Consider the following 24,314-nt stretch of genomic DNA (forward strand, 5'->3'; position numbering starts at 1 on the left):
AAGTCTCGAGCTGCTTCTCTGCCTCCGCATCGTCCCTACGACTGTGCCATAGATTTATTGCCAGGTAAATCTCCGCCTAAGGGCAAGCTTTATTCACTTTCGGTTCCAGAAAGGGAGGTCATGGAGAAATACATTTCTGATTCACTAGCAACTAGGTTAATTCGCCCTTCCTCTTCTCCAGCGGGGGCGGGGTTCTTTTTTGTGGGGAAGAAGGACGGTTCTCTGCGACCTTGTATTGATTACCGGGGGTTGAACAACATCACAATAAAGAATACTTATCCTTTACCGTTGATGTCTTCAGCTTTCGAGAGGTTGCAGGGAGCGTCAATCTTCACGAAATTGGATTTACGTAATGCTTATCATTTGGTCCGCATCAGGAAGGGGGATGAATGGAAGACTGCTTTTAACACCCCTAGGGGGCATTTTGAATATTTGGTCATGCCCTTCGGGCTGTCCAACTCCCCAGCAGTCTTCCAGGCCCTCGTCAATGACGTGCTGCGAGACATGGTCGACCAGTTCATATATGTTTACCTGGATGACATATTGATTTTTTCTTCGTCTCTCCAGGAACATGTGCAGCACGTTCGACGAGTGCTTCAGAGGTTGCTGGCGAATGGGCTTTTTGTCAAGGCGGAGAAATGCGAGTTCCACGCACAGTCGGTTCCATTTCTGGGATACATCATTTCGTCTGAGGGAGTACGTATGGACCCTGAGAAGGTTAAGGCTGTGGTGGAGTGGCCAATCCCAGATTCTCGCAAGGCCCTGCAGAGGTTTCTGGGATTCGCCAATTTCTACCGACGTTTTATTCGTAACTACAGCCAACTAGCCGCACCTCTGACTGCCTTGACCTCCCCCAGAACGACGTTCAGGTGGACTGACGCGGCTGAGGCCCTGGGACCCTGGTCCCATATCGCACTAGATTTTGTTACCGCCCTCCCGCCCTCCCAGGGCAACACGGTAGTTTTAACCGTGGTGGACCGGTTCTCGAAGGCGACTCATTTTATTCCCTTGCCCAAATTACCCTCAGCCAAGGAGACAGCGGTGGCCGTCGTGGATCACGTCTTTCGGTTACATGGCCTCCCGATGGACGTGGTTTCCGACAGAGGACCCCAATTTGTGTCCAAATTTTGGCAAGAATTTTGTAGATTGCTAGGGGCGACTGTTAGTCTTTCCTCAGGGTTTCATCCCCAGAGCAATGGTCAGACCGAGAGAGCCAACCAGGATCTGGAAAGAATGTTGCGGGGTTTGGTTTCCAAGAATCCTTCGTCTTGGAGTCAGCAACTGTCTATGGTGGAGTACGCCCACAATACGTTACCAGTGTCATCTACGGGCCTGTCTCCGTTTGAGTGTAGTGTAGGTTACCAGCCACCTATCTTTCCCAGTCTGGATTCCGAAGTCGCGGTCCCCTCCGCCCACGCCTTCATCCAGAGGTGTCACAACACCTGGACTAGAGCCCGAGAGACTCTACTCCGGGTGGGGTTGCGCACCAAGGCTAAGGCCGATCGCCACCGGTCAAAGCCTCCCGTATACGTCGTTGGTCAAAAAGTGTGGCTTTCTACTAAGAATATTCCTCTCCGTTCCGTCTCTAATAAGCTCGCACCCAAATTCATTGGCCCGTTCGCTGTCACCAAGATCATTAGTCCGGTGACAGTCCGCCTCAACCTTCCTCCAGTGTACAGGAGAATTCACCCCGTGTTTCATGTATCTAAGATTAAGCCTGTGTTTCGATCAGCAATTAACCCGCCGGTTCCGGTTCCTCCCCCGCCGCGTCTCGTAGATGGGGAACCTACGTTTTCGGTAAATCGTATTCTGGACTCTAGGCGGAGGGGACGCGGAGTCCAGTACTTGGTGGACTGGGAAGGTTACGGTCCGGAGGAGAGAAGTTGGGTCCCTACGAGAGACATTCTGGATCACTCCCTTATCGATGATTACAATCGACAGGTAAGGGAGGCTGGGAACGCCAGGAGGCGTTCCTAGGAGAGAGGGTACTGTCACGGTTCATGAATGCATTGCTTTCTTATGTGTCTCGTGTCTCTGTTTGTTGTGTTGGTATGTGCTGCGTGGATCCGTGGGCGTGGCCGGAGCAATCATGCTCATTCATCTATCATCGGCGCCAGCTGCGAGTCATTATCACTTGCATTTATACTCACCGTTTTCTCCTCTCCTTTGTCAGATCGTTTGTCGATGTTGTGTGCTGTCTGGTGTCCTGAGTTGTTCCTGTTCCGTTGGATGATCGTGTGGTGTTTGTTCTGGGATTCCTGTTCGTTGTTTCCTGTTCATCGTTTCACGCCGGATTTCACCCTCATCACCATCGCTTCACTCTTCACCAGCACAGATACACCTGTTGATCATCGAGGTCCCTGCGTCACCTGCCAGCGGTGTTGTCTGTCTCCGAATTGTAGTACTTTCTGACATTAAAACTGAGTTATTTTCACCTGCAATTGTTTCCTCATTCTGTGATCATGACAATTCTTCTTTCAGACGAACACAATCAGAGTTATATTAAAAAAGTACTGGCTAATCCAAGCTTTGTAATAGCAGTCCATAAAAGTGCATCTGTCCATCATATAACTGCTCCACACTGCTCTGTGGTTTAATAAAGGCCTTCTGAAGTGAATCGATGCGTTTGTGTAAAAAAAAAAATCCATATTTAAAACTTTATAAACTAAAGTTCTGGCCGTGATACCCTTGAAGTCTTCCATTGTCACCTGTGGTGGTTAAAGCTACACTGTGTAACTTTTTTAGTTTATTCTTAGCTAAAAACACTTAGTTCTTTCAAAAATATATGTGCTCATTAATGTATATTTACTTATTTCGAGTAATAAAGTATTCTCGTAAGTTTATAATATGCCATTTAAAATACATACGGGTGAGGGGTTCGAATGCCGGTCGCCATGTTGCCCCTCCATCTTGAAAGTACATTAGCCAAAGAGGGACATACCCGTAAATTCAAGCTTCGCCTTTTGCGTTTTAACACTCGATGGCACTGTACAAAATTCCCTGCCTCGCGCACGTGCGCGTCAACTTATTCAGACTTGTCTGGTGCATGAGCAGAGAGTTTTCATCTCAGCAGCGTCCAGTAACAGAGTTATACGGAGTTTTCCTGGCTTGTTTATTCCTCAAAAGTCTGTTTTTCCTTGTGTGGTATTTCTGTGCGTTAATAACTCCGTAAGTAATAATAGTTAAAAAAATCAAATAAAAAATCAAATCACTTTATTGTCACACAGCCATGTACACAAGTGCAACAGTTATTGTCATTGTAGATGTGTTTCAGAGTGTGTCATCGCGTAATTCAGTTGATGTCACCTCAGAAGTATTTTTGTGTCAACATACAATAGCGTAATGCTCACCTATTTGAATAATCATTTAGTTATTTTGTTATCAACAATGTTTATTCGTTTATAGAAAATATTTGCTTGTAATGTATGTTGATGGAAATATGTATCAGGTCTGATCGGCATATTAACAATTGTTATACAGAGCGCACTGCAGTGCTAAAGCTGCGCACACACTTTTGTAAACGGACACCGCTTGTTAGCAGCAGCAGCAGCAGCTCCGCTCCTATATATGGTACAATAAGCTCTGGTTTACGGTTACATTACACAAATGTAACTTATAAGTATAGTTATACAGTTCTTAACTGTGTATCTTCTGTCATGTCATTATCATGTATATTTACCATCCTTATTTGTTCTCTCACAGAAACCACATTTATGTACATATCCACGCAAACCTGTTTATGCCTTGCAATTGGATGACTCAATAAACATTACTATCATCAAAGTTCACTCTGGATTAGCTGCAGTTCTTTCTAGCCGAATAATTAGGCCAGTTGAGTTCCAACCATCCCACTGCGCACAGAATATCCCACAGGCACCGTGTCGAATGTGGACGAGGTCGAACTGGAAGCCATGTTAATCTTGGACTAAATCGGCCACCGTAGGAGTTAAAACGAAATCGGAATTGAGAGGAACAGAAACTAAAATTCACTGGATGGTCATATACCTTTTCACCGCTAGATGGGGGAAAATATCACACAGTGTAGCTTTAAGTTTTTCTGTCACAAGATGGCGCCAGACAGTCAACGACAGCCGAGTGATACGTTAAGCATTTACTGTAAGTAGTTCTGTTCAAAAGGCTTTTCAGATATTAACCAATCGCTTCCTGTAACGTCAACAGCGATCACGTGCCACGGAAGAAAGGCAGAAAGAGAAGCAGGTGCGCTGAGTATGTAGTGAACACGCTGTCCTGAAATTAATCCACTTCATCGCACGTTGGGTTGACGGCATCTGAATATTACTGATGTAATATAGTGTGCGTGAATACAAAGTAAGTGTTTTATTGCCAGTTCTTCTTAAAATATGCAGATTGTTTTAATGCCGCAATTCGGATGCATCTAGCGCCATTGCGCCATATTCACATGCATTCTCTGGATTATTTAAAGGGTTAGTTCACCCCAAAAATGAAAATTCTGTCATTAATTACTTACCCTCATGTCGTTCGACACCCGTAAGACCTCCGTTCATCTTCGGAACAGAAATGAAGATATTTTAGTTGAAATCTGATGGCTCTGAAAGGCCTCCATTGGCACAATGGCACGGTTCACTCTCAAGACCCTTAAAAGGTACTATAGACGTCGTTACAAAGTCCATCTCACTACAGTGGTTCTAAAATAACTTTATAAATCAGCGATAATAGTTTTTGTGTGCAAAAAAACCCTAAATAACGACTTACATAGTGATGACGATTTCAAAACACGGCCTCATGAAGCTTCGAAGCGTTATGAATCAGTGAGTCGATTCAGCAGTTTGAATCGCCAAATTTCAGCAGTTTGGCGGTTTGACACGCGATCCGAATCATCATTCGACTCACTGATTCATAACGCTTCGAAGCTTCATGATGCCTTGTTTTGAAATCGTCATCACTATGTAAGTCGTTATTTAGGGTTTTTTTGCGCACAAAAACTATTGTCGCCGATTCATAAAGTTATTTTAGAACCACTGTAGTGAGATGGACTTTGTAACTTTAGTACCTTTTAAGGGTCTTGAGAGTGAACCGTGCCATTGTGCCAATGGAGGTCTTTCAGAGCCATCAGATTTCAACTAAAATATCTTCATTTCTGTTCCGAAGATGAATGGAGGTCTTACGGGTGTCGAACGACATGAGGGTAAGTAATTAATGACAGAATTTTCATTTTTGGGTGAACTAACCCTTTAAATTATTCTGTCATCCTGTTATCCTTAAAGGTCTATTATAGTGACTGCAAGAAATGCAAACGATGTAAAGTGAAACATGCTAATGTTCCTGAGTGTTAAATCGCGATAGAAGAGACCGTTATTATGGATTGAATGTGTTCAATTATCATTAATGCGTGAAGGGCGTCATCTTGTGGGCATTTATAGAATAGCTGTTCTATTTACCTAGTAAATGTATAAGGGCTCTATATTGTTGTTGAATTCATCTATGTAAAAATAATTGTGTTACAATCACACTTGTAAAGTAAATTCATGTATATTTCTGTATTTGGTTCCAGAACCACACCTGTTCAATTTGAATAATCATCAGTAAAATCATTTAAAGAGATTCTGGAGTCTGCTGAGTGAATTTCCTCCACTTGATGTCATTACACAGTTCTGACCGACTGTCTGCAGGGGTTCGAATCGATACGAATTAGAAAATAATCAAAACTCAACTATAAAGTGGTCCTTCGAGCCGGATCTCGAATTACTGCAGAAAAAATGACATCCCGTCCAGAGCCTCCAGTTGTCCGCCCCAGACGACTTGTAAAGCCACCTGCATATCTAGCAGACTACCAAGTACAACGACCTGGATCTGAGAGGAGATCCCAGCAATCTGCATGTTCCACTGCAGAACGTGAGTCGCGTGTCTCCAACCCAATAAGTCAACCTTCAAGCTTCAGTGACCTGGTGGTACAAGATGAATGGCAAGATACACAGAGAGCCTCACACAGAGAGGATGACGAGGTGGATCTTCGGAACCGACAGCCTTCATGGAAGGAGGTGCAAAGAGAGAATGATGAGCTTCGCAGCTGCATTCAACACCTGCCAGAGATTCTATCCACATTACAGGAACTGAAAGCAGAGAATGCTATCATGAAACGTGAGATTCAGCAGCTCGCCACAAACGTGGCCACTACACGCAAAGCAGAACCCAGTGCCAGCTCCTCGTTTGCATATGCCAGAAGCAGGCCACAGTCAGCAAGCACTCACCACACATGGCAGAGATTTCCATGAATATCCTTCTGCACAGATCAGGCAGATAACTGAGCAGGTGAATCATACAATTTATCATGTATGGACAGAAAACCTTTAATAGACATAAACCTACATTTGCTACCAAACTCAGATATGGGTCTCGGGCCAACTGTAAAATTTGAAATCTATGCATGAGTGGTTTCCACACCCTAGAGGCCAAAGTACAGTTTAGCATAGGTCTCGACCATACATGATGGACGTAAACTTTAAGACTCTTTGCTCATATCTGCAAGAAAGTCAAGTACAAAAGAACAAAAGGTCAACAGAAGTCAACAGTACAGTATAGATACATCATGAAAATAAAAACACTTATTGAAAGAAACATAAACAAGAAAAGCATAATCATTTTTTTCTCTTTTTGGTCACACCAAATGTGAAGGATTATACAATCTTTATCACTGCTGATTCAATCAAATGTTTTAGTTGCGGGAAACTGGGCCATGTGAGACAATCGTATCCTTTAAATACTGAGGCTGAAAAGGAGAAGGAGAGTAATTCAGTAACGGAACAGGTGAATAGTGCTGTAGATATTAACATTGCAGAAAGTACTGATAATGTACAGCAAGATGAAGCCGCAGCTTTATCTAACAGTGGTGAGGGCTCTAATGTGCTTGCACAAGACTGTCCCACTGAAGGCACGGATAGTGCTTCCGTCATTAATACATGTGCATGGAGATGTGAAAGATGATGAAGAGCTGGGGTAGTTTTTGATTCAAAATACCCAGAAAACAAAGTGAGCCCGAAAACTTTCAGGTACAAGGGTTGCAGGTGATATACACTGAACAGGCATAACTTTATGACCACCTTCCTAATATTGTGTTGGTCCCCCTGACCCGTCGAGACATGGACTCCACTAGACCCCTGAAGGTGTGCTGTGGTATCTGGCACCAAGATGTTAGCAGCAGATCTTTTAAGTCCTGTAAGTTGCGAGACGGGGCCTCCATGGATCGGACTTGTTTGTTCAGCTCATCCCACAGATGCTCGATTGGATTGAGATCTGGGGAATGTGGAGGCCAAGTCAACGCCTCAAACTCATTGTTGTGCTCCTCAAACCATTCCTGAACCATTTTTGTAAAAGAAGACGGGATCCATCAGACCAGGCCACCTTCTTCCATTGCTCCGTGGTCCACTATTCACCACTGTTCCTTCCTTGGAGCACTTTTGATCGAGACTGACCACTGCAGACCGGGAACACCCCACCAGAGCTGCAGTTTTGGAGATGCTCTGACCCAGTCGTCTAGCCGTCACAATTTGGCCCTTGGCAAACTCGCTCAAATCCTTACACTTGCCCATTTTACCTGTTTCTAACACATCAACTTTGAGGACAAAATGTTCACTTGCTGCCTAATATCTCCCATCCACTAACAGGAGATGAAGAGATCATCAGTGTTATTCACTTTAGCTGACATTCTTCTGAGTGACTTACTACAATTATCAGAGAAGGACAAGATGGATCTTGAGAGCCCTTTGACGATGGCTGAACTTTCAAGAGCTGTCCAGGAGTTCAATCCCGGAAAGTCACCTGGTTTGGACGGTCTTTCAGCCGAGTTTTATAAGGTTTTTTGGAACTTAATTGGCCAGGACTTGTATGATGTTTTGGTGGAAAGTAGTGAAAGAGAAACCCTTCCTGTAAGCTGTCGGAGAGCGGTTTTAACTTTGATCCCCCAAAAAGGAGACCTTGGCTGCTTAAAGAACTGGCGCCCTGTCTCCTTGCTGTTTGTTAAATCTTTTCAAAAGCCTTGACCAAAAAAAACTGAAGAACTCTATAGACACTATTATTCACAAAAATCAGTCTTACTGTATCCCTAACCGAACAATATTTGACAACTTTTTTTGGTTAGAGACATTATTACAGTTGTTACGACCTGCCGTATTAAGACGAGGTCGACGTGCAAATTTGAGATGGTAAAATATAAAAACCAGCCCCAGCCGACAGATCACCAAAAACACAGACACTAAATTCCATAAAAGATATAGATTTATTTTAGAAAAAAGAAAGATGAATGAATAAAGGAGCAATAGCTTAAGGGTTCCCCAAGGCCAACATAACAAACAAAACAACCTTATAAATAAAACATGTATAAATGGCCTAATCAGGAAGTAAAACAAAAGTTACAAAGAAACTTCCCTAACTCCCTACTAATAAACAAATGCTAACGTTATAAAAAATAAATGGCAGGACACCCCTACGCTCCAAAACGCAAATGTGAACATAAGTAAATCAGCTTAAACAAACACTCATAATCAAACGAAACGTTTTGGGATCTGCCGACGGGAGGAGGCATCCGGAGCTCTGCACGCCACCTGCTCAACGCCGGAATGAGCTCCTCGTCTTCCATTAGCGCCACCCTTTTAAAGCGGAGAGCCGGTTGATCAACCAATCAGAATCCTTCCACATCAGCCAATCCCTGCACACATGTACAAAAGAAAAACAACCCACACAAAACAAATAGAAGATCATAAGTGGTAAAAAGACTTTCAACCAAGAAAAGGCCTTTGATAGAGTGGACCACTCTTATTTATTTAAGACTCTTAAGGCTCTTGGATTTGGTCATCATTTTGTGTCTTTTATTAAGCTCATGTATAGTGATATTTATAGCATGTTAAGAGTAAATGGTACATTAACAAGGCCCTATTCAGTGACGAGGAATAAGACAAGGGTGTCCTCTGTCAGGTTTACTCTATTGATCTCTATTGAGCCTTTTTTAAGTCTACAGAGAAAAAGACTGTGTTATTGTTGTTCCTGGTTGCCCTGAAGTTCCCCAAGTAAAATATATAGCATATGCAGACCATGTAACTCTGATAATTAGGAATTCAAATTATATTGATAATATAATTTCATGTATGAATATTTCTCAGAAAGCTCTGCATATATAAATTGGGGAAAATATACTTCTTTGTTGATTAGAGACTGGCATAGTACAGGACCTCCTAATTTGCCAACGCAGTGTAAATGGGTCCAGGATGGTTTAAAAGTTCTTGCCATTTATTTTGGAACTGACCAGGGCCGGGTTTCCCAATAACGATGTATCTTAGCTCTAAAGAGCGTGTTCTACGAGTGAAGTTACGATCACTCGCAGCAATTCCACGTGCATTTCCCAAAGATGTACTTAACATGAACGCGCGAGAACGCGCTCTAAGTGCTACTTAAGAGTCGCTGTCCATCTGCGAAGTGCTGAAATATAACCTTATATGGAATCGTTTCCTCTGAAGTTTCACCTAATAATTGTCATCTGATGTGGATTAGCAATCAAAACACGTCTATATAAAGCACCTACAGGCTGAGGCACTGACAAAATGGCTGAACAAAAAAAAAACAAGAAAAGATACCTTTCAAAAAGACGAAATAAATATCCTCATTTAGTTCAGATGTGTATTTATAATTTTTTTTGTTTGTTACTTGCCCTCATAAAAAAAAATAAAAAAAAATCCAGTGATCATAAAGTCAGTTTCCACAAAAATATTAAGCAGCAGAACTGTTTTTTTTATCAACATTGATAATAATGAGAATAGTAAAATAAAAAAAAATAATAAAAAAAAGTGTACAATAAAGTACAATCAAAACCTTATAGTATTATCAGAATGCACTTGAATAAAGTTAAAGGTGTAATCTGCCGGTTGTCCTGTAGGTGACCTCATAACTCTAATGTCTTCTTACGATAACCTTAGAGCTTTACGATTACTCCAGAGCACTCGTAGATCTACGATCATTTTCAAGTGCTACTTAAGTTACGATGCTTTTGGGAAACAGACCTTAATATTAAGATCACTCGTACGATCGTTTTTACGATCAACTTAGGCTTACGATGCTTTTGGGAAACGCAGCCCAGTACATGGAGAAGAACTGGGAAGGAGTGGTTGACCGGGTCATTGGTAAAATTCAAAAGTGGAAGTGGATTCTCCCACAGCTCTCATATAGAGGAGATGCCTGGTGATTAATAATCTGGAAGCTTCAATGCTTTGGCATAAGGTGACAGTGTTAGATAAAGAACTGCTTTTAAAGGTTCAAAAGGCATTTGTTGATTTCTTTTGGAATGGCCATCATTGGCTCTATCGTCCTGTTGTAGAGGGAGGTCAAGGCCTTATTGAATCAAAAACTGAAGCAACGAGACTACAGACATTGCAAAAACTGCTGTAGTGCTCTGATGGTATGCCATGGATTGATTATTGTCTGTATATTCTTAAAGATCTTGGAGGAACAGACCTTGTTTTTAATTGAGAAGCCTTACGTTGGAAATGTGTATTGTTCTCTTTTCAAATTCTATGTATCAAACTTTCAATCATAGAGTTTGTTAAAATTCTAAAGAGTGGGTGAAGAAAAGTATTACTTCAGCGATTAGCATTAAGTATCAATAGAAACCCGGTAGTATATTCGAATGATCGTGCTCCGCCCCTCATATCCCCCTGAGACGAGAGATTTATGTATTTATGTCTGGAAAAAATCCTCAGATGACGCAAATATCGTCATTTAGTCTCATCTGAGGCTTTTTGGCCAGAGACTAGAGACTACAGACAGAAGTAGAGCTAGTTCCTCATGTTTTCAGCCACCCATAGGGCTGGGATCTCACTCACAGAATGAGCACGGCCGCTCTGGCATTCATAACGGAGCAGTCGGAGCAAAGCGAGTGTTTTCAATTAATTCCTATGAAAGTTAAGCTTTCATAGGCATGAACTGAAAACACGCCAGACTGGACACGCACCGTGAATAACTGTGAGGCCGTGAACGAATGCCGGGCGGCCATGCTCATTTGAGTCTCGGTTTAGAATAAGTGCCAATTCGGGGGCGGGTTGCTTGAAGTCAAGTGCATTCTGGGAGTTGTTGTCTTTCATCCACATGAGCCAAAAATAAATTTTCTGGCTTTTCTCAGTCTAGAAGGCACCAACTTCTAAAATAATTTCACATTTCTACTACATAAATGATCCAATTTAAATACACCAGCGGTGAAGTACCTCTTTAATGAGCTAAACATGTTTTCTTTAACAGTTTGAAGGTTTACTGATTTCTAACCATGACATCTTTGAAAAGGGGAAGTTCAAACTGACTCTCCACTATAATAAGAGTTGTGTGGTTTTGACGGGGACATTAAGCCTTCAAGTGTCCGCTGCAAAAAAAAAAAAATGTATGTGTGCTTGTTGCAAAGGTTGTGGTAGCCTTGGACGAATATTAAGATGGCTTGAGTCCAAGGCGAGTAGCTTACCTTATAAGGAATTACTATATGATGATGTCATAGCTTCTTAAGGACGCGCCCCAGGATATGTCCAAGTATAAAAAGCTGTGTACATTGTTCTTTGGGGCCGCGCTTTGGGTGAAGACTTACACGTTGTTTTGTTATTTTTGCCTTTTTTAATGATTGTCTTTGTATTATTCTGAAACTTTTTAAGTAAAAACGGAAACCATTCTGTGGTTATTCGCACAAACTTTTCAATTAATTCTCAGAGTGATTTTTTCCTGAAAATATCTTTATTGGTTGTGGTTTCGATATTTATATTAGTAACCTGCCCAGTGCACTGGAACTCAGATTGATATGGTTCAAGCACCGCCGAGGACCCTGAAGCAACGCCTGACATCTTTAACCTGCAGGTGAGAACAAATTATGATTGTTAGGTTATGGGGATGTTTTAGGATGTTATACCGGTGTATAAGATACAACATTATTCTATAAAATGAAAATACATTTCTTTTAAATGTACAGTTTTTAATGAGGCAGCAACATATGATAGATAGGACAGAACAAGATAGGCTGTTAATAATCTTTTATTGTGCTAAAGTTTTATAATATGAAAGGCTCCAATGTTTTATAGAGCAGCAAAGCGCTTATGCCAGTGGTTCTCAAACCTGTCCTGGACACCCCAGTCCTGCGCATTTGGTATATCTCCCTTATCAGACATACCCAATTTAGTTCTTGCAGTCTCTACGAGCTGATGAGTTGAATCAGGTGTGATAAATGAGGGAGACACACAAAATGTGCAGGGCTGCGGTGTCCAGGACAGGTTTGATAACCACTGGATGCGCAGCCCGTGTGCAGAATGATGCACTTGACATGGAGTCACAGCGCACCGGCGCCACGCTCCGCATTGAAACCATAGACCGTAAACATTTTTTAAACTTGCGCTTTCCTCTGTATTCCTACCCTCACTTTCAGGATTTTGAACTGCTGTTAACCCTGTTGAATCAACGCAGCTTGTATCACGTCCTGTACTTCTCTCTTACGAGCTGATTTTACTACAGAAATTTCATAATAATCAGCAATTAAGTAAAAATCCGCTTTACGACACAATTCTAATGCTTCATACGAAGGCTTTTGTCGAAACGCCTCAATACTAAATTCCATTATTCTATATCCCTTTCCCCGACACTCAAGAAAAAACTGCCAATAAAACGTCTGCACCAGCAAAATGAGAAACAAAATGTATACGTACCATATGACGAACTTGTTACAATAACGTGTCCCAATTCGTTACGATAGGATGAGCCCCCATTTGTTATGACCCGTTATGTAAAGATGGGTTTGACGTGAACCCGCCCCAGCCGACAGATCACCAAAGACACAATTCTAAGTTCCACAAAAAGTATAATTTATTAAGGTGGACAAAGTAATTAAATTAAGGTGCAACGACTTCAGGGCCCCAAGGCCAACATAAAAAACTAAATAGACTTATCAATAAAACATGTATAAATGACCTACTCATGGACAAAACAAAATTACAAAGAAACTTCCCTATCTCCCTATTAATAAACAAATCACAAACAAAGTCAAAGTAAATGGCAGGACCCCCCTACGCTCCTAAAACATAAAAATGAACCCAATTAAATCATCATAATCAAACGAACATGGTCAACTGAAGGTTTTGGGATCTGTTTACGGGAGGAGGCATCCAGAGCTCTTCAGAGGAGGCCAACGTCAGAATGAGCTCGACATCTTCCCTTTTAAAGCGGCTCATCAGTAGATCCGCCAATCAGGCTCCTCCAACGACAGCCAATCCCTGCACACATATACATAGAAAAAACAACCCAAACAAAACCGATAGCGAGTATCGTAACAATGGATGACGCGTCGTCACAGCCTTCCACTGAAGAAAAGCGAAGCCGCCAACCTCTGAATATGGCTCTGACATCTTGAGCTGATTCAGGGAGACACGACCAACTGCAGAACCGCAGAACCATATACGTCACTCACAACAGTCTGAGAGCAACAGCACCACACCACGGTCTCATGCCGGAAGTGGGCGGAGCTGATTTATCTTCGTATCCATTGCTCAATGCTCATGGAGCAATCATACATTGGAGCTTTTCAAACCCAAGTTTCAAACCATGTTAATAATGTCAAGTATTTTATTAATACGTTCTAATTGTAGAGAGATATAGATAGATAGATATACTCACTTTCCATTAATAGTACATAGTTAAATCATAAAAATACACACATTACACATTGAATATATATATAACGCAAGTTATATATGTAATGTAAATTAATATATATATATAAAATGTAAGTTTATATATATATATATATATATATATATATATATATATATATATATATAGCCTATATATATATATAAACCCCATTGCAACGTTTTGTTAAGGATTTTTAAAGTAAAAAGTTTCTATTTATATTATGTCTTTAAAGATTATATTAGATCAATTGAACATAAAGCTTAAAACACTAAAAATGAAAACAAAGATTGAGCATTTGAACATTTATTTATATGACAAAATATTTTTTACTCAAGCATTTCAGAATGAACCTTTTTTCATAGTACATAAAACACATTACACAATTCTACACTGGAATGCATAATTCAAGCAGATTCAGATTAATCAAATCCTAAAACAACACACAAATTATTTACTTCCCCAAAGGCATCATATACTAGCTGGGGTTTGCTTTAAAAAAATACACAATCAGACCAAAGAGAATATATTGAACTAGGTTCAAAGTTATTGCACAGCAGGTACATGACAAATTAAATCAAATGAAATCTCCATAAATATACAATTAATTCTGAGACTCCTTTAGTCCAAACACTTAAAAAATACTAAAGGCTCTTTGGCAAGTTGTTGGTCAACCATTTCAGCCTGTGAAAGTTGAAGGGCTTTTTCCTGGTCTTCCTCTTTCAATTTCAGAAAGCACGGTCCCTCCACGAAACCTCTGAAAACGTTTGGTAGTTCGCCTGCAGTGCAGATGTCTTCTGTCATCCGTGGCTCCTTCATGAGAGAAGGGTACAAAAAATGGGATGAAATGTTGGAAGTTTTTTAACAATCTCGTGTGTTGAAGGATGTAGCATGTATAATAGTTTGTAAAAAAGTTTTGAAATTCAATTTTCCTCATGTCTATATTTGTGACAAATCATACCCTGTCACAAATCAAATTAATTAACCATTTTCAGTTCAAAATGTATACAGAAATCAAAGGCAAGCTTTCACACTGTGCTTATCGTCGTTCTAAACACACTTTTAACCCCGGGTAAAGTAACATTTCACACTTTTATATTTACGTGCTTTGGACAGTCACTGAAACACTGTGCATTCTATATAAATAATAAATTCACCGTTGGAGGAAAAACGTCAAATGCTGACAGAAAACGCAACAATTGCAGTGAAGAAGAGACCATTTTAATTATTTTATAGTCTGAAATGTCCATTCAGGATAAACTTGTAATACGAGGACATGCAAAGCTTGAGCATTTATGTAAACATATTGTGTGCAGTGTTCGTCCAATCAGTGACACTGCAAATAAGGATGTTATCCTATGGCTTAGTACAGTACAGTGTGGAACGGCAGTGTATGAATACCCAGGATTAATTGTTCATCTCAGGTAAATGATGATCAGTGTGAAACAAGATAACCCAGGATTCTGTATACCCGGGGTTTACTATTTCAAGTGTGAAAAGCCCTCATGTTTTTCATCCTAATGAAGAGAAGCTCTTATTTTTAAAAAAATGTCTTACTATTAACATGAATATCCCACAGTCAATAGAGCCGACCAACTGTTGTGGAACAGTCTAAAACAATAGAACATTATTAAGTTATTCCTGGAAAAGATGTGACAGATATAACAACACACTATCTGTATAAGTAGCTTATGTCTTTATGAGAGCCTTTTAAAACTAACCTTGTTTTTGATCAGCTTCCATTGTCCTGTGCCTGTCAAGTCTGCTTGTCAATTTACTGCAACATAATCAAACAGAAATATTATATATAATGTAACCATAAAAATTGTACAAGAGAGACAAGTTTCATTGTTCTCAAGCAAAAATGACCACTTACTGCAAATTCAGAATATAAAAGAAACTTTCAGAACGTCATCCAAATGAACAATATCTATATTTGGCAATTCATATCACATGTTTGGTTGTGTATTTGATTTGATTTTAATAGGACATATTCAGACACATGAAATATTGTTTGTATTTTGTTAGCTTAAGCACATTGTGCTTATATATAAATATATCTACTTGAAACTTTGAAGATGAGATGACATTTTTGACCAAATCATGCAGAAAACCAACTAATTCTAAAGGGATAATAAATAAATACTATTTCTTGCCACTCAAAACATTCATACCTTCATGGACAGCTGCTTTTTGAAGTGAATTTGAAGGTGTGCATTCAACTAGTGCCATCTGGTCAGTTTAAAAACACTGGGCAGTGAAAACTGTTGCAGAATGTCTTGCATTGATGAAAATGAAGTAAAGCTGAGCCTCTCCAAATCGTAATGTGCCTCTATAAATTCGAAAAAAAATCCACATAAAACACATTGGTCAGTATCAGAAAAGGTAATTAAATAAAAAATACAGCGCCAACAACAAAGTAAAATCACAAACAATAAATATGTAACTTAAAGCAAGACCATATCAACAGATGCGAGAGACATCGTAAAGCTCGTTTAAAAAAAGATTAGAGCCACGTGCTGTATAAAGTGTTAATACAACAACTATGGATCAAAAATAAAACACAAATAAACTTGATAGATTAAAACAACAACACAAAAACAACTGTTTACCGTATTCTCTTTTTCCGCCATGCCGATTGTTTAGTTTTCGTTAACTCCGCCCACTTCCGGTCCTCAGACTGTTGTGAGTGACGTCACTGTGGCATGGCGCTGTTGCTCTCAGACTGTTGTGAGTGACGTATATGGGTTCTGCGGTTCTGCAGTTGGTTATTATTGGATTCAGGACCGAGTCCGAGAGCAGGAAGTAGAGCCGCCCACACTCTCACAGATGCAGAACAATTCATTATGTTAGTGTGAAATAAGCAGTGTACAAGTTAAAGCTAAAGCTCCAATCTCCTCATGAAAAACACCGAAAAAGTCTGTTAGTGCCTCAGTGACAACTTCACTCAGAGAAGCCGTCAATCTCAGCTGTCAATCATGATGTCACACCCCCCTTTTTATAGCATCAAATAACTCACTAAAACTAAACTTATTTAAAAAAAGAACACTTGAAATTACATCAGCGTGATAAAAGCTGCATAAAATGACAGTAACCAACTCTGGGAAAAAATTATTTGAAGTGTAATTTGATTGTTTAGTTTGTCTTGTGTCAATTGGAAAACATGGAGGGGCGGGGCTTATGAGATATACTGGGACCAGCCACCAGGGGGCGATCGAGGCGCTTTGGCTTCAGTTTTCAGGACGTGTGCGGCACGCTTGAGTGAAACCTTCAATCTTCAAAGCACAAAGGGAACTTAGGGGTAGAGATATGGTTTATTAAGCCTTTTCTTTTAACAGTTTTAAATTTCAGTTACCGTGAGGATGAAGAATAATTATAGTGCTCGGGAGAAAGTAACATGATTTAGAAAAACAGCAATAAACTCCAGCAAGATATGCAAACCCTCTTCAAATAAAGTATAATAATGGGAACATTGGAGTGAGTTTCATCGTTACTGTGGTAACCGAACTCGACACACTGTTTGAATGCTGAATGGAGAATGACTGAGGATGACTGACTGTTTCTAAAAAAGTAATGATATGGTTTGACCTGAATGTTCTCTCTGTAAGGCTTCTGATGCGGTTTTATTTATTTTATGAGTGTTCAAGGCTGGTTCCACTTTTTGTACTTTTGGAAAAACTAATTATGAAATTGTGATTTTCTTTTACAAATATCCTTTTTATTTTTGGTTGCAGTAACAGTCGTGGCGAGAGCAGTTTGTGCCTGCCGATTTTTAGTGGTCCAAGCTAAGTTAGCAATCCTGAAAACACATCAATGTAAAAATACTGGTCAAGATGTTGATTTGTTGTCTCTTTTTAAATCATTGGTAGAATTTATGGTTTATATTGAGCTTGCATATTACAAACTGATAATGTACCTTTATTTTTAAATGAGGTGGTGTGTGAGAGATGCTTTAGTAACAATGAGCGAGTTTGGAAATATGGGTTTTAATTAGATTTTTTATATTATTACTTATTTTTGTGGGTCTGTGTGTTGTGTATAATAGCTTTAAAAGTCAAAGTCTCTCTCTCTCTCTCTCTCTCTCTCTCTCTCTCGCTCTCTCTCTCTCTCTCTCTCTCTCTCTCTCTCTCTCAGAGGAACTGGGCGTCTCCGTCACATTCAGCACTTCATGTTAAACATGTAACAGGAAAGAAACACTCAAACCTCATCTGAACACACATCGAGAGCTTCAGAAGAACTGAATCAACAGACAACAGAGAAGATCATTTAATAAGAGAGAAGAATGAAGATCATCTGGACTTTCACTCTGCTGATGATTCCTGGTAAGAATCTGAACTCAGAAGAACCAGAACAGAGATTAAATAATGAACACAAGTCTTTATCCATAACTAATGACCTTTGACATGAATCTCCCTTCAGTGTGTATTAGTGTTGTGTTAAGATGCTGGTTTGTTGTAGGTGTCGTGAACTCCATAGAAGTGACCGGATATTCAGGAGGCGGAGTCAAAATCTCATGCAAATATGATGAAAGATTTACAGAGAATCAAAAGTATTTTTGTAAATGGCAGCGGTCAGACTGCCCATACCAAATCAAGACTAATGAGAAAAATAAATGGGTTGATTCTGGAAGATTCTCTCTGTATGACGACACAAGATCAGCCGTCCTCACTGTGACCTTCAGAGATCTGAGAGAATGGGATTCTGGGATGTACTATTGTGGAGCTGAAAAGTTTATAACTGATTCCTCCACTGAAGTGAATCTGAAGGTTATAACCGGTGAGTAACTGAGACTCCACAACATCACGATCCTCAACACTGACTGGAATTACTGCCGTTCACTCGTCTAACTCATAACTCACGCCATCAATAACCTTTTCATCTCCTGATGGAAGAATTACACTCATCATCTGGACTTGAGTTCATAAATATTGTAGCAAAGTGAAGATAAATGTGTTTATATTGAGAATAAAATGACAAATGATCTGTGTTTGTGTTGAACAGATCAACCAATCAGGACCGTGAGAGGATATTCAGGAGGAAACGTCATCATAAACTTCAAATATGAGACGCAAGAAGAGACATCTTTGATAAACATCTGTAAATCTGGAGAATGTTTTCCTGTAATAAACACTAACAGAGCCTCAGAATGGAAACATGACAGACGATTCTCCGTTCATGAGGGCAGATCTGCAGGACTCTTACGTGTGTTTATCAGAGAGCTGAATGAGAACGACTCTGGAGAATATAAGATTATAGTCAAAGCTTCTGAAGACCACAGTTTATTCTCTGAGTTTAGCCTGAACATTGAGAAGGGTGAGCCGCTTTCAGTCATTATGAGGTCAATCCATGAATATCTCTGGTCATTCTAACATTACTGCGCTTTATTTGGATCTGAAACAGATGATTGTGTGAAGAGCATCAGTCTATCAGCGGCTGCAGGAGGATCTGTGAACATCAGCTGCAAATACCCACAATCCCACAGCAGTGATGTGAAGTTTCTCTGCTGGAGATCTGGAAAAGATGGCGCCGCCGTGCTCGGTCGCCGTTCAGGTCGCTCCGCTAAGACTTTGCTTTTATTTATTATTCTACTCTCTTTTACTCTCTATTTTTTCCAACGGATCATCTGCTTTGATCTGTTACGACAGCAAAACACTTCTGGAAATTGGTTACCGCTACACTGACCTGTTTCAGGACACTTTCTCCAATCTTCCATCTGAGATTCGCCGGGACGCCGAGTTGAACAATGGCCACTCGAGTCGACGGCGAAGATTCAAAAAACACCGCGGGAAACGCGCTGGGATCCGCAACAGACTGAGAAAAAGAGCATTCAGTCCTCCTCTCCCGAGCATTTTGCTCGCAAATGTCCAATCCTTGGAGAATAAGATGGACGATCTTAGAGCCAGGATAAGTTTTCAACGGGACATGAGAGACTGCAACATCTATTGTCTGTCCGAAACATGGCTCACGCCAGCGGTCCCGGATACAGCCGTGACGCCGTCCGAGAACTTCTCTGTTTTTCGGATGGACAGAACAGCCGAGGCCGGGAAATCTAAAGGCGGTGGAGTGTGTTTCATGATAAACAAGAAATGGTGCGATCCTAGGAACATCTCCATTCTTTCGCGATCCTGCTCGCCTCACTTGGAACATTTAACTCTCATGTGCCGGCCTTTCTACCTGCCGAGGGAGTTTTCCTCGGTCATCACCACTGCCGTTTATATTCCACCACAAGCAGACACGGGGCTGGCTTTATCTGCCCTCCATGATGTGACCAGCGGCTTCATAAACAAACACCCCGACGCTGCTTTCATCGTCGCGGGTGATTTTAACAAAGCAAACCTAAAGAAAGTATTGCCAAACTTTCACCAGCATGTCTCCTGTCCCACACGAGGAGCAAACACACTGGATCATTGCTACTCTCCGTTTAAGAACGCCTACAAAGCTCGTTCACAGCCAGCTTTTGGCAAATCGGACCATGCCGCCATTTTCCTCACACCGGAATATAAACAAAGGCTCGTTCAAGAGCCCCCGGTGAGGAGGGAAGTCAAACGCTGGTCATCCCATTCAGAGATCACGCTACAGGCAGCTCTTGATGACGTCGACTGGGACATGTTCCGCGCGAGTTCTGAAGACGTCAGCGAGTTCACAGAAGTGGCGCTCTGCTTTATTAACACACTGACAGAGCAAGCCACACAAACATTAACTATAACGTCCTTCCCTAATCAGAAACCGTGGGTGGACAGTTCAATTCGCACTGCAGTAAACTCGCGCACCACCGCTTACAATGCCGGTCTCCTAACGGGGGATATGAGGGAGTACAAAGCTTCATGTTACGCTCTCCGGCGCGCCGTTAAAGCCGCAAAACTCCGCTATAAAGACCGAGTGGAATCTCATTTCCAACTCAACGACTCCCGGCGGATGTGGCAGGGACTGAGAACCATCTGTGCTTTTGGAACTAAATCCTCTGCAGAGGTGAGAGCTGATCCGTTACTGGTGAACGAGTTAAACTCTTTCTACGCTCGCTTTGATGGTAATCGCGGCAGCGCGACTCCGGCGAGTGACGCGTCAGAGAGAGTCCCTCAGAGCAGCAACGGTCACGTGATCTCTGTCTCGGAGGACGAGGTTCGGAGGGCACTCAAACGTGTGGATGTCAGGAAAGCTGCTGGGCCGGATGGTATTTCAGGTCGTGTTCTGCGGTCCTGTGCTGATCAGCTCGCAGGGCTCTTTACATCCATATTCAACGAGTCCCTTGCTACATCTGTTGTCCCCACCTCCTTCAAATGATCCTCCATCATCCCTGTACCTAAGATCAGTAAACCCTCTTGCCTAAATGACTATCGTCCAGTGGCTCTCACATCTTTAGTCATGAAGGTCTTTGAGAGACTCATTAAAAACAACATTTGCTCCTCCATTCCTGACACTTTGGACCCTCTTCAGTTTGCCTATCGTCCCAATAGATCGACTGAAGATGCCATTTCTCACGTCCTTCACTCCTGCCTCACTCACATCGACAGCAAAAGTGGGAACTATGTCAGGCTGCTATTTATTGACTATAGCTCAGCCTTTAACACCATAGTTCCCATTAAGCTAACACACAAACTCCTGGATCTAGGCCTGAATTCTTCTCTCTGCCTCTGGATTGAAGATTTCCTCACTGGCAGACCCCAGGCGGTGAGAGTAGGCCAGTTCACCTCCACCTCCATCACCCTGAGTGTTGGAGCTCCACAGGGCTGTGTGCTGAGTCCCCTTTTCTACTCTCTCTACACCCATGACTGTTTGTCCACACACAGCTCCACCTCGATCATCAAGTTTGCTGATGATACTGTTGTCCTGGGTCTCATCTCCAACAACAATGAGACGGCATACTTGGACGAAGTGGAGCAACTGACATCATGGTGCCAGGACAACTGTCTCTCTCTGAATGTTAACAAGACCAAAGAACTGATTGTGGACTTCAGGAAGAGACAGCATCGGTCATACTCCCCTCTCATGATCAGCGGGACACCGGTAGAGAGAGTGAGCAGCTTCAAATACCTGGGTGTGAACATCTCCGAGGATCTGACCTGGACTACACACATCCAGACACAGGTGAAAAAAGCCAGGCAAAGACTGTACCACCTGCGCCAGCTGAGGAAATTCAGGGTTTCACCAGCCATCCTGAAAACTTTCTATCGAGGGGCGATAGAAAGTGTCCTGACTCAGTGCATCACAGCGTGGTACGGGAACAGCACCAGTCACGACTGCAAAGCCCTGCAAAGAGTGGTGCGCTTATCCGAGCGCATCTCAGGCTCAGCTCTCCCGTCTCTGCAGGACATCTTCACCAAACGCTGCAGAGGTAGAGCTACTAAAATCATCAGAGACATTAATCACCCTGCAAACTCTCACTTCACCCTGCTGCCATCTGGTAAGCGCTTCCGTAGCCTGATGGCAAAGACTGAAAGACTCAGGAGGAGTTTCTTCCCCCAGGCCATCAGACTCCTGAACTCAGTCACGTGACTCACTTCACCCCCGCACACGCATAAACATACGGTCTTTCAACATTAACATCCACATACTACAATTGCACTGCACTTTACTTTACGTCCCTATTGTTACTGCGTAACAACCTGTAATAAACCTTGCACATTATACTTCTTTATATATACATATTATATATTTTATGTTAACCACTTATTTTTAAGTCTACAGTTTATCTCACTTATCATCCACATATTTTTTATATATATTTTTTTTTTTAATATTTTTATTTTTATCTTATTTCCTATTTTTATCTTTTACTTGATTTATTTATAATTCTACTTATGTTAATACTTTTTATTCTAACTTTATTCTATTTCTATTTAATTTCTTGTAACTGTTATTTGCACTGTCCATGGAGCGGACCTGTTTACATTTCACTGCCAGTTGTATATTGTGTATATAACTGTGTATGTGACAAATAAAACTCTTGAATCTTGAATCTTGAATCTTGGAGCTGATCTCTGTGCTGAAGAGACGTCTGTGAATGAGAGCAGAAGATGGAGGCGTGAGGGAAAGATCCAGCTGTATGATGACAGAGAAGAGCGGCTCCTGACGGGAAGCATCAGTCATGTGACTGAACAACATTCAGAATACTGGTGTGGAGTTCAGTCTGATGGAGGACACAAGAGCTTCATCACACGAGTCCTGATCAACCTCACAGGTGCGGAGGCTTTTCTCACTGATATTAATCATAAGGTAGTATAACATCTCTTCAGCAGATCACTGTGTGTTATTTATCAGGATGCTTGAAGCTGATTCTATAAGCAGGTTTAACCACAGGGTTATTTTTCATTTAGATGTTCTGTCTGTTTAACAGCAAAACCACAAACTGCAGTTCGTATGATTGTCATTCTACAGCAGTGTGTGAACGCAGGACTGAGATCTGGATGCAGTTTTTAGTTCTGTGTGTGTTAATCTCGTATCACTGCAGTGTTTAGTGTGCTCATCTGGACACAGGATAGTTAACTGCAGTTTAAAGGAGCTCGTCAGTGACACTGCTGGACTGTATTATTCAGTGTGAAACCACAGGCGTTATTTACAGAAACTCAAACAAACAGTTTCTGTGCATCAGCTTGAATTCTGGGTAATGAATGTGTGAAAGCCATCAGTAACATGTCTCTTCACCATTAGAGAATGATGTCAAGTTCTGGGTGTGAAAAAAGCATAATTTAGAAATAAATTTTTGTCATTTTCATATACAAAATTTTCAGAGACATCACCACCACCATCCAGGCCATCCCATAAACCCACAACAGATGTTGGAACCACGGAGAACCAAGTGTTTTGTATGGTCATCACATAAATAATGTTTAGATCTTTAGGCTGAGGCCGTGCAAAATAATGAAAGGTTCTCTCTTGAACTGCACCTTCACTTCCCTTTTCATCGTCTTCATTCCCTGATATCTCTGTCAAAATATATTGGGCTACTGTTGTTCAGTAGATTTAGCGCTGTCTCTATGTAATAATAATACGTCTCTTCTAATAATAATAATTATGCCTAGATGGTTGATTATTTTTCACTTTTCACAATGTTTACTTTTAAACAGCATTCAGCCTTTTGTCACAAACGCTGGTGAAGATCCCACCGTCGACCATCAGAGGTCGCATTCACCCGAATACTGACTCTCAGTCGGACTCCATTTCCCATACACCCTCACTCTGGGACTGATTACTGCAAACCTGATCCTTGTCACCCTGCCTATATAAACTCTGAACTTTCACACACTCATCGTGAAGTCTTGTTTTGCCATGGTGACATTTCTGAGCGTTTATCCACTGTTACTGATCTGCCTGTAATCCTGACCCTGATTCTGTTCTGCCCTTTGAGCTGTGTTTGCCTGGACTCTGCTTATTCGACTGTTTGCCGCCTGCCCTGACCCTTGCCTGTTATGACCATGTTTTCTGCTCTGACTCTGACTCTGCTGTTCTCCCTGGTTTACCGAACTACACCTGTTTACACCGTGAGTTTGTCTAATCTTAATAAACTGCAAATTAATCCCAATCCTTAATCCCAGTCATTATTACACCTTTAAATGTTTGTATTATTTACTTGTAATGATTATCATTATAAATAATAAACTTAATACTTTTAATTAATTTTTTTTAAATAGTTAAGTATTTTT

General features: G+C 41.2%; 1 protein-coding gene and 1 long non-coding RNA gene across 3 annotated transcripts; one reads left to right on the top strand and one right to left on the bottom strand.

Moving 5' to 3' along the window:
• Positions 1-13,966: 13,966 nt before the first annotated feature.
• On the bottom strand, positions 13,967-16,358 carry LOC307134974. 2 transcript variants are annotated; one of them, XR_013817617.1, is made up of 5 exons: positions 16,287-16,349; positions 15,849-16,006; positions 15,396-15,451; positions 15,232-15,285; positions 13,967-14,487 (listed from the first exon to the last, which is right to left on the bottom strand). It is a non-coding gene; the product is annotated as an uncharacterized lncRNA (long non-coding RNA). The 2 variants fall into 2 exon arrangements; XR_013817616.1 differs by lacking the exon at positions 15,232-15,285 and having other exon boundaries at positions 16,287-16,358.
• A 1,501-nt stretch (positions 16,359-17,859) lies between these two features.
• LOC307134787 (polymeric immunoglobulin receptor-like) lies at positions 17,860-23,348 on the top strand (the record flags this gene model as incomplete). Its single annotated transcript, XM_079830784.1, has 6 exons — positions 17,860-17,996; positions 18,133-18,450; positions 18,676-18,987; positions 19,075-19,212; positions 22,664-22,852; positions 23,323-23,348. Exons 1-6 carry the CDS (start codon positions 17,957-17,959, stop codon positions 23,346-23,348), a joined length of 1,023 nt encoding a protein of 340 aa, XP_079686910.1. The 5' UTR covers positions 17,860-17,956.
• Positions 23,349-24,314: the final 966 nt, after the last annotated feature.

This window comes from Gobio gobio (genome assembly GCF_949357685.1).
Source record: "Gobio gobio genome assembly, chromosome: 12".
In the NCBI taxonomy this organism is placed as follows: domain Eukaryota; kingdom Metazoa; phylum Chordata; class Actinopteri; order Cypriniformes; family Gobionidae; genus Gobio; species Gobio gobio.